At 38.1% G+C, this 15,608-nt stretch overlaps 1 protein-coding gene across 4 annotated transcripts in view; it reads right to left on the bottom strand.

Annotated features, from left to right (window-relative positions):
- The window catches only part of SCAF11 (SR-related CTD associated factor 11), a 94,368-nt gene that overhangs the window by 49,050 nt on the left and 29,710 nt on the right, over positions 1–15,608 (bottom strand). For 3 of the 4 annotated variants that reach the window (XM_005206394.5, XM_005206395.5, XM_059886597.1), the window contains exons 2-4: positions 8,590–8,643; positions 2,998–3,079; positions 325–482 (exon numbers count right to left, since the gene is read on the bottom strand). In XM_005206394.5, coding sequence (XP_005206451.1) covers positions 325–482; positions 2,998–3,058 — 219 coding nt within the window. In that variant the 5' untranslated portion in view covers positions 3,059–3,079; positions 8,590–8,643. Of the gene's footprint in view, positions 1–324; positions 483–2,997; positions 3,080–8,589; positions 8,644–15,608 lie in introns of those variants that run through there. The other variant, NM_001205567.2, reaches the window with a different exon arrangement.

Raw genomic sequence — 15,608 nt, 5'->3', positions numbered from 1 at the left:
GCATTAGTAAGCAGACATAATCACAAGAGGGTCAAGTACACTGAAGATGAATTACTGTGTTTCTACCAGAAAAAAACACCTATTTTCCAGTAATTTTTTAAGGTATGCATTTGTAATGTTTGTATTACAAAAGCACAAAAAGCTGAATATATAAAATTTAGAAGAGAATATTTAACAAAATTGGAGCAATACAGAGACATTTGTCCTAAGTGGAAAAGCACACATTACTGTGAAGTAATTTATGAAAGGCAGTATCAAGTCTGTAGGTAGAATGAAATCATGCTAGGGAATTAAAATACAATAATATTTAATATTTAGACTCACCTCTGCCCATTTAAGAATACAGGTCAAGCAAAAGACATGATTACAGCTTTCTGGAAAACCGATTTCCTTCTCTAACAGGCAACTGAGACATATTGGACATCTATCAGCTTCACTGTACAACACACCAGTGGTTGCAGTATTATCTTTGTTTTCTTCACCTATAAAGTAAAGCAGTCATATATGCTTTCAATTTCTCTGGATCAAATTACTTATGTTTCTAGTAGTATGATGGACTCGATACTCTAAAGGGCCCTCCTTCTACAAAGCAATTAGATCTTAGATACACTATAAGAAACAAACTTCTTGAGCATAATACCTCCAATGTTTACTAATTTAAATTTAAGGAGGAGTGAAAAGAAATTTTTCATGAATTTAATTTTAGAATAATCATACAGTTCAAATATTTAAAAATTTAAAAAAGGTTATAGTAACAAATCTCCCAAGCAAATCCATCTCTATGTATTCAGTTCCACCCAACACAACAAGTAACAACTGTTAAGCTTGTTCTGTGCTCTTCCAAAGACATAATGGAATGCACAGACAAGCAAATCCTAATACGTATTCTTTTAAACCTCCTTCTTCAGACAAATGCTAGAATACTATACACACCAGTTTGAGTTTTTGTTGTTGTTTCAATCTAAAGATGGGACAATCGCTTGTTTTCAAGCTTTGGCTATTGCAAACAATGAAAAACTTACTTCCCACTTTTAATAGTATATCAATAGGATAAATTCTTAAAAATGGAATTCTAGACCAATGTGTCTGTACATCTGTAATCTGAATAGATATGGCCAAAAATTATACCCCTTAGGGTTTGTACTAATTTAAACACCTACCAGCAATGTAACCAACACACAAGAAGCAAGCAGTGCTTGCTCAGAAGTGAAAGAAACTCCAAGATTTGACATAAAGTAAAACAAAAATAAAGAAACAGCTGAAATGTGACCAGTATATGCCAAGCAAATGGAAAACCTGAGATCACCCTGAGAACACATGTTCGTCCTAGTGTTTAGATTTGGAGACTAACCTTTAGGACCAACTCAGGTAGGGAAACTGACCCTGGGAGATTCCCCTTTTAAGCCAAGATCCTCAAATGGGGTTAAAGTGGTCCCAGCATGGGTTCAGGAAAAAACAAATACATATAAATCCTCTGAATGAAAACATCCCTAATTTAGGCCCTCATGATTCCACACCTCATAATCAAACATCACCAAGCCAAAGAAAATAAGTTGACTTGAGTAAGAATCAGCAGAAACAAGAATGTGCTTAAATTTATTTCTATATTTTACATACTATATTCATTATAAATTTATTTAGATATCCACTGGCTTCAAACATTAGAACTTTCAAATACTACATTTTTGTTGTTTAGCTGCTAAGTTGTGTCTGCCTCTTTGCGACCCCATGGACTGTAGCACATCAGGTTTCTCTGTTCTTGCTATCTCCTAGAGTTCGCTCAACAGTAGATTAGACCCAGAAGAAAAAAATATCTGTGAACTAGAAGAAATGAAAAACTGAAGAAACTACCCAGACTGTAAGAAACAGAAAAGGAGATGTAATCTGTGAAAGAGAGGTTGGAAAATGAGGTCAGGACAAAGTCTAACACATTAACCGAGGCTCAGAAGAGAGTAAAAGGCAGGCAATAGTTAAAGTACTAATGGCTGAAAAATGATAAAACAAATAAAAAACACAATCCAACAGATAAAGGACACACAAGGTATACTAAATACTAAATTCTCCTACTAAATAGAAGAAATGAAAATAATCCACGTTTAGAAACAATGTTGCCAAACTGTACAACATCAAAGATGAAAAAAACATCTTAAAACCAAAAAGAAGAAAAAGATCATCTACAAGGGAATGACAATTAACTTCAAAGGACATTTCTTGACAGCTAGTAAGAAAACTAGAAAATAGCCCAAACGGGAAAAAAAACAAAACTTCAGAGCGCTAAGAGACAAAATAGTTATCAATCCAGAACTGTATTATCATTCTTTGAAAGCTTAGAAGAAGATAAAATTTAAAAACACTTAAGCATTTACCACCAACAGACTTTCACGGCTGCTGCTGCTGCTAAGTCGAGTCAGTCGTGTCCGACTCTGTGCAACCCCATAGACGGCAGCCCACCAGGCTCCCCCATCCCTGGGATTTTCCAGGCAAGAATACTGGAGTGGGTTGCCATTTCCGTCTCCAATGCATGAAAGTGAAGTCGCTCAGTCATGTCTGACTCTAAGCGACCCCATGGACTGCAGCCCACCAGACTCCTCCATCCATGGGATTTGCCAGGCAAGAGTACTGGAGTGGGGTGCCATTGCCTTCTCCAGACTTTCACTAAAGGAACTCTAAGATTTTTTTTTTTTTTCCCCAGAAAGAAGAAAGAGAATGGAAAAAAAAAAAAAGACAATAATGATAAAAAATTTTGAACAAAAAAAAATGTCATTCTGAAATCAGCAGAGAGCAAAAATTTAAGAATAGAAAGAGTTCAATGAACTAAAAACACTGATTGATTACAACAAGACATGAGAAGAGTAAAAAAAAGTGTGCACTACTTATTTAGGCAGCTATTTCAGAGTTTAAGAACAACGAAAATATGTAAACAAAAAAATATGTGCTAACAGTTTGGAAACACTAAGTTTTGCTTTCAACACAAAAGCTTTATAAAAATTAAGTTACCTTGCATATCTTCATAGTCCTGATCACCCACATTTAGAGTATATATAGTTTTCTTCTTCATTTCTCTTTGAAAAAGGATTTCCTACAGGATGAATGATAACAGAGAATTTTTATGTTTGCCTTGTACACATAATATACATTATTAATTTTTTAAAATCCCAAACTCTAAGAAATTATTTTATACATAAAAGAATAAAATATGAATCAAGTCAGTAAATTTTCTGGATAATCCAGTATACTTTTATACTCCCTGCCACCAAGCACAGTCTTTCTGAAAGGAGAAGCCTTATACAGGTATTAAGTAACAAAGACTCATGATAAATTTTGTGGTACAGACATGAATACAATTGGAGCTTACAGAAAAGAGATCAGTTTGGACTGGAGTTTTTATTGAAGTTGATAGGTTATGTATTTTAAGAAGCTTAAACACATTTAAGCAGCAACACAGAATGAACGAATAAAATGGCATATAGGTAGGCCAATCTGACAACTAAGAGTAAGTGGTAAAAGCGCAACTGTGTGTATATATTGAGGGATGGGCATGTAAGGCAAGAAGTTCATCTGAAAGATAACAGTGAAGGCAACAAGAGCAATATAAATCAAGCTCAGCTCGATTATAGATGGATCTCTAGTGATTGCGAGGTTTAGATTCAATCTTATAGATTCCTCTGAAGACTGACATGATGTAAGCAATATACATGAATCTTTTAAAAGAATGATCTGCAAAACACAGAATGGATTATAGTGGGGAGAGATTAGAAGGAAAGATGTTTGCATAGTTAGAGTAACTGGCTGTGAAATGAATAGAGAAGCAAGAAATTAAAGAGCTGAAGTATTTCCAACATTTGGTAACTACATAAATACAGGGAAGGACTAAAAAATTATTTTGGCCTAGAAGACTAGGAAAATGGTGATTACAGGAGACAAAATGAGAAACAGTAAAGAAAATTAATGTGTTAGTTAGGAGGAACAAACTTATGAAGTAAAATTATTTTTTAAATCAACTCTTAGAATTCTAGGGCTTCCCGGGCAGCTCAGCGGTAAAAGAATCCGCCTGCAATGCAAGAGACTCAGGAGACTCCAGTTTTATCCCTGGGTTGGGAAGATCCCTGGAGGAGAAAATGGAAACCCACAAGTACTCTTGCCTGGAAAATTCTATGGCAGGCTACAGTCCATGGGGTCACAAAGAGCTGGACACAACGAGCACACATGCACACTTTAGAATTCTTTCTTGAATTACTGCAAGACAAGCAATTGCAAAGAACTATTCAAATATATTTTGGAGTATCTAGGCACAAGAAACCACTAAGTTCATCAGTTATGAGTCGCCCACGTGTGTATGAAGTAATTTTTCTATTAGATTTTTAAATAATGTAAACCTGTGAATTTCTATATTAAAGGTTATGTATTGCCTAGAAAAATCTCTATTAGGTTAAGTAGGGAGAAATGCAAGGGCCCATACTTTGACTCAAAACTCAACCAGAAACTAACATATATAGGAATAACTTAAAGGTTTTAATAAGTTAAAAGTTAGAATTTCAACTCGGTATTAGTTACTTTTAAACTGTTAATTCAATCACAGTCTGCCTTAATAAACTTAGAACGTCAAGAACAAAAGGAAAACCTTTCACTCAGCCTACATGCACAACATTTGTTATACTTCTGGTACTATTCTTTAGGTATCATGTAACAGCTTATCAAGATAAATACACTGACTTCTCCGAGTGAGATGGGCCAGGAGGTTTTAAGCAGAGGCCAGCTCCAAGACCACTGCATTCATCTAGAGGGGGCAATTACAGTGGTTTGCAATAAAAGGAGAAGCAAGGGTGATAAAAAGTGCTCAGATTCCAGTCGTTTTCAAAATACAGCCATCAGGAAAGACTGAATATGCCATATGTGTTAGAGAAGATCCCAGGATAACTTCACGGTATTCAGACTTGAGTAACTAGAACGACAGAATTGCTGAGAGAGAACACTTCAAAAATATTCAGATAGTTATAGGTTGTTGTCCCACTTGATGTTTACTCAGAAGGACAGGATCAATATCCCTTGAGAACTTGCCACAAATGCAAGATACCTCAGGCAGCACCCTAGCTAGCGAGGAAGAATCTGCGTTTTATCAAGTTCTATGTCAGACTCATATACCTGAGAAACACTATTACAAACAACTTCCAAACCAAGCTGATTTTAGAATTATATTAAACTTCTGTATGATCTATAATTGAGTATAATTCTTCATTTGGAGAAATTCATAACATATCATCTCTCCGATTATGACTGAGAATTCAAAAAAAAATTGTAACTTTTGTCATAAGCAAATCCGTGCTTATGACACTGCCTAGCACTAACAAGCAAACAAGCATCGAATGCAAACCATTACTATTAGTGCAGATCTTCCATCCAAGTCTGTCTTAAATAAAACCAGGAAGCGCCTCCAATTAATTACTCAAAAGTTTGATACTCCCTCTAAGGATGTTATTAATATTTTTATTTTCCCTTGAAGAAATCATAAAAAAGGCTATTTTTCAGTGATGCGTGTGTTAGGGAGGATTCTATCTATTATTATAACCCAGCAGTCAAAAGCTGGCTAAGTATTTTCTATAAAGTTTTGTTGAAGAACAGTCTGTTCATTTCTTTGTATTTCCTATGGCTGCTTTTGCACTACAATAGCAAAGTTGAATAATTACGACAGAAACCATATACTTGGTGTGAAATGAAAATATTTCCTGACGTATTTATCAACAAGAAATGACACAGCCATCAGTAATTTCTGGCCTCTATATATGAATGAGGACTCCCAAAACTGCGATCCAGCAGATGCTGCCACCCCTTGCGATGACTGCTGAGGAGCTGGGGGAATGCAAGCAGCAAGGTGAGCAAGGAAGCAGGGTTGGCCCCAGACAGCTGAGGTGCACGTGAGAGGAGTGAAGGCAGCGAGCCCCGAGGCCTGCGGCTTCCATACACAGAACGCCAAATGCCTCAGCCTGACAGCTGATCTTTGACATTCAGACTGCCTGCTCCCTTTGTTGCAAACTTGTATATAGCCTGACTTCCCCTCCTGCCTCCTTGAAGCAGTTTTCTCAGAAAGGCTGAGATGCTATCTCCCGGGCTCAGAGTCCTTAACATTCCCACCAAAAAAAATAACTCTACTTTCAGGTTGTGACCTATTTTTTTGTCGACAGTGGCAAAGTCTACAAAAATTATGATAGGCCCTTTTCAGAAAAAGTTTGCCAACCCTATTAAAGACTATAAAAGGCTGCCTCTTTGGAGATGTGGCTCAGTATCTCACTGCAGAGCCCCTCAAGCTTTCTTAGGTATAAGCATTGATTTACATTTGTATTCAACTGGTACCACAGCACAACAGCTACTTACTAAACATCTGAGTCGATGCTTTTGCAATGGTTCCTTGAGTTTCTTTCAAAATTGCCTGAAGGCCATATACTTTTGTTGATTTCTGTACATTTATTTTTATCAATCTGGCTTCTAGAGTTTTCAACTTGTTTTCAACTCTGTTTGCTTTAGAGTAAGGTTGAGGCAATTAACTCTTTCAGTTTAATAGTTATTTTCTTTCCAGCTTCTTTGCTATATAATCCACTTAACTGCTTCTGATCTGTCACTGTTAATTTTACATCTCTTGCAGAATGCTCCCCTTAATTTTTTTTCCTACGTGATTTCCACCATAAAGCAATCTTATTAGACTTTATAAATAGACTTGTTTGCCTCAAGTGGGCTATTTTGACAAGCTTTTGTTTAGAATATTCTTTATTTGCATGTTTGGTGCTGGAGCTGTAATACTAGCACTCTTCAGCACAGATAGGAATGTCCTGTTATCACAGGTTTTAGAAAAAACTGTTTGCATTCAAACACTAACTAGTCTGACACTTACTAGTAGTGTGACAACTTCTTTAAGCCTGTTTCCTCATTTACAAAATGGAAATAAAATAGTAACCATTTCAGTCATTATGAAAATCAAATTACATAAACACGTAATCCATTTAAAGTGTTCAGTTCAGTTGCTCAGTCGTGTCCAACTCTTTGCGACCCCATGAACCAAAGCACGCCAGGCCTCCCTGTCCATCACCAACTCCCAGAGTCCACCTAAACCCATGTGCCTTGAGTTGGTGATGCCATCCAAACATCTCATCCTCTGTCATTCCCTTCTCCTCCAGCCCTCAATCTTTCCCAGCATCAGGGTCTTTTCAAATGAGTCAGCTCTTCGCATCAGGTGGCCAAAGTACTGGAGTTTCAACTTCAACAACAGTCCTTCCAATGAACACCCAGGACTGATCTCCTTTAGGATGGACAGGTTGGATCTCCTTGCAGTTCAAGGGACTCTCAAGAGTCTTCTCCAACAGCACAGTTCAAAAAGCATCAATTCTTCTGTGCTCAGCTTTCTTTATAGTCCAACTCTTACATCCATACATGACTACTGGAAAAACCACAGCCCTGACTAGACGGACCTTTGTTGACAAAGTGATGTCTCTGCTTTTTAATATGCTGTCTAGGTGGGTCATAACTTTCCTATCAAGGAGTAAGTGTCTTTTAATTTCATGGCTGCAGTCACCATCTGCAGTGATTTTGGAGCCAGAAAAATAAATTCAGCCACTGTTTCCATTGTTTCCCCATCTATTAGCCGTGAAGTGATGGGACCGGATGCCATGATCTTAGTTTTCTGAATGCTGAGCTTTAAGCCAACTTTTCCACTCTCCTCTTTCACTTTCATCAAGAGGCTCTTTAGTTCTTCCTCACTTTCTAAAGGGTGGTGTCATCTGCATATCTGAGGTTGATGTTTCAGACAGCACAAAAGAAGTACTCAACAACTAGCACATGTGCACAAACACATGAGTAACTCCCCACCCAAAGCAGATTCTAGGTATACCACAGGATTCAAGATGATAAATCTGTATGACTCTCATTAAGAATAGACTTTCATTATTTTTACCAACAAATTTGTAAAACCCCTGTACTACAAAGAATATCCACATATGGAAAGAATGATATCAGTAAAAAGTTTACAAAACTTAACCTATCAAATAGTTCTTCAAACAGAATTTACACAAGGATAAGTAAGTTACTTATTCTACACGGACATTATTTATCAAGATTCTGGTTTATCTGAAGATAAAAATGTTGAAGCAAGACACAAAATCTAGGACTCACACAATAAACAGCCCTAGGATTTTTGTATCTTATTTTCTACTTTATATACGCATAGGAAAAGAAACACTAAATGCTGTAACATACGGCTGTCTGTGTACTCAATTGCTCAGTCATGTCTGACTCTTTGCGACCTCATAGACCTCAGAGCCTGCCAGGCTCCTCTATTCATGGGAATTTTCCATGCAAGAATAATGCAGTGGGATGCCATTTCCTTCTCCAGGGGATCCTCTCAACCCAGGGATCAAACCCACATCTCTTGCATCTCCCAAATTAGCAGACAGATTCTTTATCACTGCACCGCCTGGGAAGCCTGTAACATATGGCTACTCCAGGAAAAAAGAAAAGGTCATGTTTAAATAAAGTTCCAACCACAATTTCCTAAGACTCTCATTTAGTTTTTAATAAGTATACATTATTTACGAGGTTTCTTACCCTTAAGATTCTTCAGGTCGAGCAGTCAGGTAACCGGCTTTCCATCAAACTTATCTGGAGAGAGAATTATGAAAATCAGTCCTATTTCACTTCACTTTCAACTTGGGTACAAAAGAAAGGAGACTAGTAAAGTACAAAGAACTACTTATTACAGAGGGCCACCAGTTTTGAGTATAATTTGTTTAGAATGTAAAACATTTTAAGAGAATGACTGCGAAGTCGCTTCAGTCATGTCCAACTCTGTGCGACCCCATAGACGGCACCCCACCAGGCTCCCCCGTCCCTGGGATTCTCCAGGCAAGAACACTGGAGTGGGTTGCCATTTCCTTCTCCAAAGCATGAAAGTGAAAAGTGAAAGTCAAGTCGCTCAGTCGTGTCCAACTCGTAACAACCCCATGGACTGCAGCCCACCAGGCTCCTCCATCCATGGGAGTTTCCAGGCAAGAGTACTGGAGTGGGGTGCCATTATGCCTGTAAATATGAAGACACACATAGGTCCTGGAAGCAAACAATAATGAAACTATTTTGTTCAGGGAGAGAGAAGCACAAGAAAACACATTTCAGCATATAGGAGAAAACCAACAGAAAACAAAGTAACAGAGAATTAGAGGAAAAAAAAACAAAAACTACCCCAACAAACAGACTTAGTCTCATCACCTAATAAAGGAATGCAGAAAAAGATACACAAAAGATATTTAACCAGCCCATAAATTCAACAACTATTAGTATTTAAATTATTTCCTGAACTCCAGATTTTAAGAATCCTTAACCAGTAATCACATCTTGCTTATTCCTCTTTCTCAACCAGCCCCACAGAACTCCCCACATTTCTACAGTCTGCCTATATAATTCACTTAGTATCTAGTCAGCACTCCCTATTTTCTAGGTACCACCAGGCCTTAAGCACTGACACACCTGATTTAAAAAAAAAGTAACAGCATAGCAGGTGCTATAATGGCAGTAAACACAGGATATTACAAAAACACACAATAAGCACCATATCCTTGCAACATATGCCTCTGTAAAAAAGGCTTCTCAACTAGGACCAAAAAGATTTAAAATGTATTTTTCTAACTCTCCTCCCCTCCCCCCATCAAATATTCTGTACCATTATAGCATTTCCATCTTTAAATTAAGGACTCAAAATTTGAATTGTCAAAGTAAACATGGTAGTGAGGATCTTAAATTTCATAATAAATGAATGATATACACAAATAGGTAAATTGATTTTCTGATCATTTTATACTTCCTCTGTGGAAGTGACAATTAGGCAAACATGAAAGATACACTGTACCTAGTTCCACACAGTAAAGTTTTATCCCCCAAAAAAGCTTTTCAGACTAATGTCTGGACATATAGGTGGAAAGAAGTATTATTCTCTCTTCTTGAAATTTTATAACATAGTACATTTCATACAATTTATCTGAATATATTAATATCTAACTGAACATCATGAAATTAAAAAAATAACACACTAATTTCTATTCATGATCACAAGAGTTGCATATTTTTCCAGCCATCAAATTTAGTTATAATACCAACCAACAGTAAAACTGAAATGGATATAAAATTCAGAAGACTTATAATCAATTTTTTTTCAACTTTTGCTTTATTTGATTCATTTACACACAACTATGGTCTTTATGTTTATATTCCCTCAAAATTCATGTTGAAACCCTAACCCTTAAGGGTAGACAGTACTGTTAATAAGTGCGGCATATGGGACATGCTTAAGAGGGTGAATTGCTCATGAAAGGGATTACTACTTTAGAAAAGAGGCTCTAAAAAGATCTCTAACCCCTTCCTTCTCAGGGAAAATCTGAGACCTGGAAGAGGGCCTTCATCCAACCATAACAGCACCCTATTGTCTAACTTCTAGTCTCTGGAACTGTGTGAAATAAATCTGTTCTTTACAAGCCACCCAGTTTTGGTATTTTCTCATAGCAGCCCAAACAGACTAAGACACATGCTCTGCTTTCAGTTACTAATGCACATTAGTCCCTGGAACAGCTTTCTAGTTCAGTTTTCAACAGGGTTATTTGCTTGCTTGTCAGCAGTTGATCAATAAAAGCAATTCATGGAACCTTTCCATATTCAATTCTTTCATCCTGCACTTATATACAAAAAAAAGTTTTGTTTTCTCAGCACCGTTTACTGATGAACAAACAATTCTACGTCTTGTTTTTTATCAGGTAAAATGAAAATAAAGAAGCTGAAGACATACACATTTATAGGTTTTATAATAAAACCAGTTCCATATATCAATCCAGGAAGGAAAAGAATGTCTTCAAAATGTCTCTAATATTCTTGCAGTGTCTCCAACAGCAAGTGAATGTCAAGAAGGTCCACTAATGTGAATCATGTCACATCATACTATGCTAACCAATAACCTAATTATTAGAACAAAACATTTTTTAAAAGTTAAAATAAATAAAAAATAAAACATTTTCAAAAAAGCAAGCCATTTAATCCTCAGGCATAGATTAAAACATACATTAAACGGAAATAGGAGAAGTTTTTCAAATGTAATGTAATTTTGGAAATCAGAGTTCAGGAAAACTATGCTGTTACTGTGAAAGAGAAACTAATGTTCCTATTTCCTTCTAGACTTAATGTAGCACAATCTCCTTGATAAAACTTGTACTGTTATACATGGCAGGATCATATATATGTTGAAAAACAATGAGATATAATTGCCATTTTCAACTATAAAATAAGAAGATGCAAGTTGACATAACATTATAAAATAGATAATAAGTGAAATGGGGAAATTTCCATTCTATGTGAAATGGATTAAGTACATACTATCTTGTTAACCTCACTGAAGAAACTATAAATTCTAGACAAAATGAATGGAGAAGCTAACTGAAAATTAAAAGCGAAACAGTAACAGGTAGTTTGGGGAAGAGCCCCAAATCAGATATATTATCAAACTGGTAATGCGTTTATAATTCTTTCCCACCGAATTTATGCCCCAAAGTTAGGCTTTATGAAACCTGAAACCTATGAAGTGACCACTGTTAGAGAGAGAAACAGAGACACGGAGAGGGGAAGAGAGAAGGAAAGACATATGCACACTGGCACAAGCAAGCATTTACATGTGCTCTAAGAAAAGCCTCCAGCTCTGCCTAAGCAGTAGGAAAGGGGTCTCCTAAAACTCAATAGTGACAGAAATCTTTGTTTTTTCCTTTCTGTTCTTCATTCCCCATGAGCCAGTTCCCAAGCAATCCTGTGGTGGTGATGGCTACAAGAGCAGCAGCAGAGTCAGCAAAAGCCTAAAACTTAGGGAAAGGCACCATTCACAATGATTGCAGAAACTCTGGGTTAATCTCGTTGATTACTCTCCTGCCTTCTGGTCCTTTGGCTTCAGGTGCGATTGTGGAAAATACACAACACCTTGGAGCAAACAAAGACTTAGCTTTCTAGCCAGAGGACAGAAAGGTGTGTGTGTGTAGGTAGGGAAGAAGTTAATCTCAGGGATCTAGAAAATACCAAGGAAATAATAGGGGAGAGAGCTTGAGACAGTAATCTGTAAACTGTTCAAATTGTCCAAAATAATTTCAGAACTGCTTGACATAATGAGAATCAAAAAATTTCAAATGCTCATCTATGTCTGCTTCATGACTATGCTAAAGCCTTTGTGTGGAACACAACAAACTGGAAAATTCTTAAAGAGATGGGACTACCAGACCACCTGACCTACCTCCTGCAAAACCTGTATGCAGGTCAAGCAGCAGCAGTTAGAACCGGAAAATTGCAAAAGGAGTAAGTCACAGCTGCACATTGTCACCCTGCTTATTTAACTTGTATGCAGAGTACATCATGTGAAATGCTGGGCTGGATGAAGCACAAGCTGGAATCAAGATTGCCGGGAGAAGTATCAATAACCTCAGATATGCAGATGACACCACCCTTATGGTAGAAAGTGAAGAGGAACTAAAGAGCCTCTTGAAGAAGGTAAAAGAGCAGAGTGAAAAAGTTGGCTTAACACTCAACATTCAAAAAACTAAGATCGTGGCATCTGGTCCCACCACTTAATGGCAACTAGATGGGGAAACAGTGGAAGACTTTATTTTATTGGGCTCCAAAATCACTGCAGATGGGGACTGCAGCCATGAAATTAAGACGCTTGCTCCCTGTAAGAAAAACTATGACAAATTTTGACAGTGTATTAAAAAGCAGACACATTACTTTGCTGACAAAGGTCTGTATAGTCAAAGCTATGGTTTTTCCAGTAGTCACGTATGGATCTAAGAGTTTGATAAGAAAGAAGGCTGAGCACCAAAGAACTGATGCTTTCAAACTGTGGTGACAGAGAAGACTCTTGAGAGTCCCTTGGACTGGAAGGAGATAAAACTAGTCAATCCTAAAGGAAGTCAATGCTGAATATGCATTGAAAAGACTTATGCTGAAGCTCCAATACTTTGGCCACCTGATGCAAAGACCAGACTCATTGGAAAAGATCCTGATGCTGGCAAAGACAGAAGGCAGGAGGAGGACAACCGAGGATGAGATGGTTGGACAGCATCACCGACTCAATGGACATTTGAGCAAGCTCCGGGAGATGGTGAAGGACAGGGAAGTCAAGCGTGCTGCAGTCCATGCGGTCGCAAAGAGTTGCAGACTGAGGGACCAAACAGCAAGAGCAACATGAGGAAAGACAACACACAGAAACCAACGCCAAGAAGACACAGATAGTAGAGCACTGGGTGAACTGTCTGACAAAGATTTAAAGCAGGCAATAAAAATGTTCCAGCAAGTAAAAGCAAATCCTCTTGAAACACATAGAAAGCTAGAAAATCACAGCCAAGAAACACAAGATATAAAGTACCGCCAATTGGAAATATTAGGACTGAAAAATGCAATAACTGAAACAGAAAACACACTGGACAGACTAAAGAGCAGAACGACAGTCAGTGGACTTAAAGACAAGAGCAGTAGAACCTACCCAATCTGAACAACAGAAAAATATGGGGGAAAATATCATTAGTGTCTCAGGAACTGTAACAGCCAAGAGTCAATTTTGACTCTTGCAAGCTAGGTCTATGCCTTTGGCCACTTTTGTTATTATAATCACATATAATGGCCTGCCTCAGAGAACCCTGCCCCCTCTACCTGACCCTTAAACTAAAATGCCTTTGTTTAGCTCACAGGGAGATAAATAACCCTGCCCACTGGGAATGACCCTAAACAATAGCACACTCCCCTGCCTGAGGCAATGTAAAGAAGAGTCTACACATGGACATCACCAAATGGTCAACACCAAAATCAGATGGATTATATTCTTTGCAGGAAAAGATGGAAAAGCTCTATACAGTCAGCAGAAACAAGACCCGGAGCTGACTGTGGCTTGAATCATGAACTCCTTATTGCCACATTCAGACCTAAATTAAAGAAAGTAGGGAAAACCATTAGACCATTCAGGTATGACCTAAACCAAATCCCTCAACATTATACAGCGGAACTGAGAAATAGATTGAAGAGACTAGATCTCACAGACAGAGTGTCTGATGAACTATGGATGGAGTTTCGTGACATTGTACAGGAGACAGGGAGCAAGACCATCACCAAGAAAAAAGAAATGCGAAAAAGCAAAATGCCTGTCTAGGGAGGCCTTACAAATAGCTGTGAAAAGAAGAGAAGCAAAAAGCAAAGGAGAAAAGGAAAGACATAAGCATCTGAATGGAGAGTTCCAAAGAATAGCAAGGAGAGATAGGAAAGCCCTCCTCAGTGATCAGAGCAAAGAAACAGAGGAAAACAAAAGAATGGGAAAGACTAGATATCTCTTTAAGAAAATTAGAGATACCAAGGGAACATTTTCATGCAAAGATGGGCTCAATAAAGGACAGAAATGGTATGGACCTAACAGAAGCAGAAGATATTAAGAGGTGGCAAGAATACACTGAAGAACTGTACAAAAAAGATCCTCAGGACCCAGATAATCAGGATGGTGTAATCACTCGCCTAGAGCCAGACATCCTGGGATGTGAAGTCAAGTGGGCCTTAGGAAGCATCACTACAAACAAAGCTAGTGGAGGTGATGGAATTCCAGTTGAGCTATTTCAAATCCTAAAAGATCATGCTATGAAAGTGCTCCACTCAATATACCAGCAAATTTGGAAAACTCAGCAGTGGCCACAGGACTGGAAAAGGTCCAATTTTCATTTCAATCCCTAAGAAAGGCAATGCCAAAGAATGCTCAAACTACCACATAAATGCACTCATTTCACACACTAGTAAAGTAATGCTCAAAATTCTCCAAGCCAGGCTTCAACAATACGTGAATTGTGAACTTCCAGATGTTCAAGCTGATTTAGAAAAGGCAGAGAAACCAGAGATCAAATTGCCAACATCTACTGGATCATCAAAAGAGCAAGAGAGTTCCAGAAAAACATCTATTTCTGCTTTATTGACTACGCCAAAACCTTCAACTGTGTGGATCACAGTAAACTGTGGAAAATTCTGAAAGAGATGGGAATACCAAGACCACTTGACCTGCCTCTTGAGAAACCTGTATGCAGAGCAGGGAAGCAACAGTTAGAACTGGACATGGAACAGACTGGTTCCAAATAGGATAAGGAGTATGTCAAGGCTGTACACGGAGAAGGCAATGGCAACCCACTCCAGTACTCTTGCCTGGAAAATCCCATGGACAGAGAAGCCTGGTGGGCTGCAGTCCATGGGGTCACTACGAGTCAGACACGACTGAGCAACTTCACTTTCACTTTTCACTTTCATGCACTGGAGGAGGAAATGGCAACCCACTCCAGTGTTCTTCCCTGGAGAATCCCAGGGATGGGGGAGCCTAGTGGGCTGTAGTCTATGGAGTTGCACAGAGTCAGACATGACTGAAGTGACTTAGCAGCAGCAGCAGCAGTAAGGCTGTATATTGTAACCCTGCTTATTTAACTTCTATGCAGAGTACATCATGAGAAACACTGGGCTAGATGAAGCACAAGCTGGAATCAAGATTGCTGGGAGAAATATCAATAACCTCAGATATGCAATGACACCATCCT

Source organism: Bos taurus, chromosome 5 (genome assembly GCF_002263795.3).
Source record: "Bos taurus isolate L1 Dominette 01449 registration number 42190680 breed Hereford chromosome 5, ARS-UCD2.0, whole genome shotgun sequence".
Classification (NCBI taxonomy): Eukaryota; Metazoa; Chordata; class Mammalia; order Artiodactyla; family Bovidae; genus Bos; species Bos taurus.
This window is presented reverse-complemented; position numbering and strand designations above follow the sequence as displayed.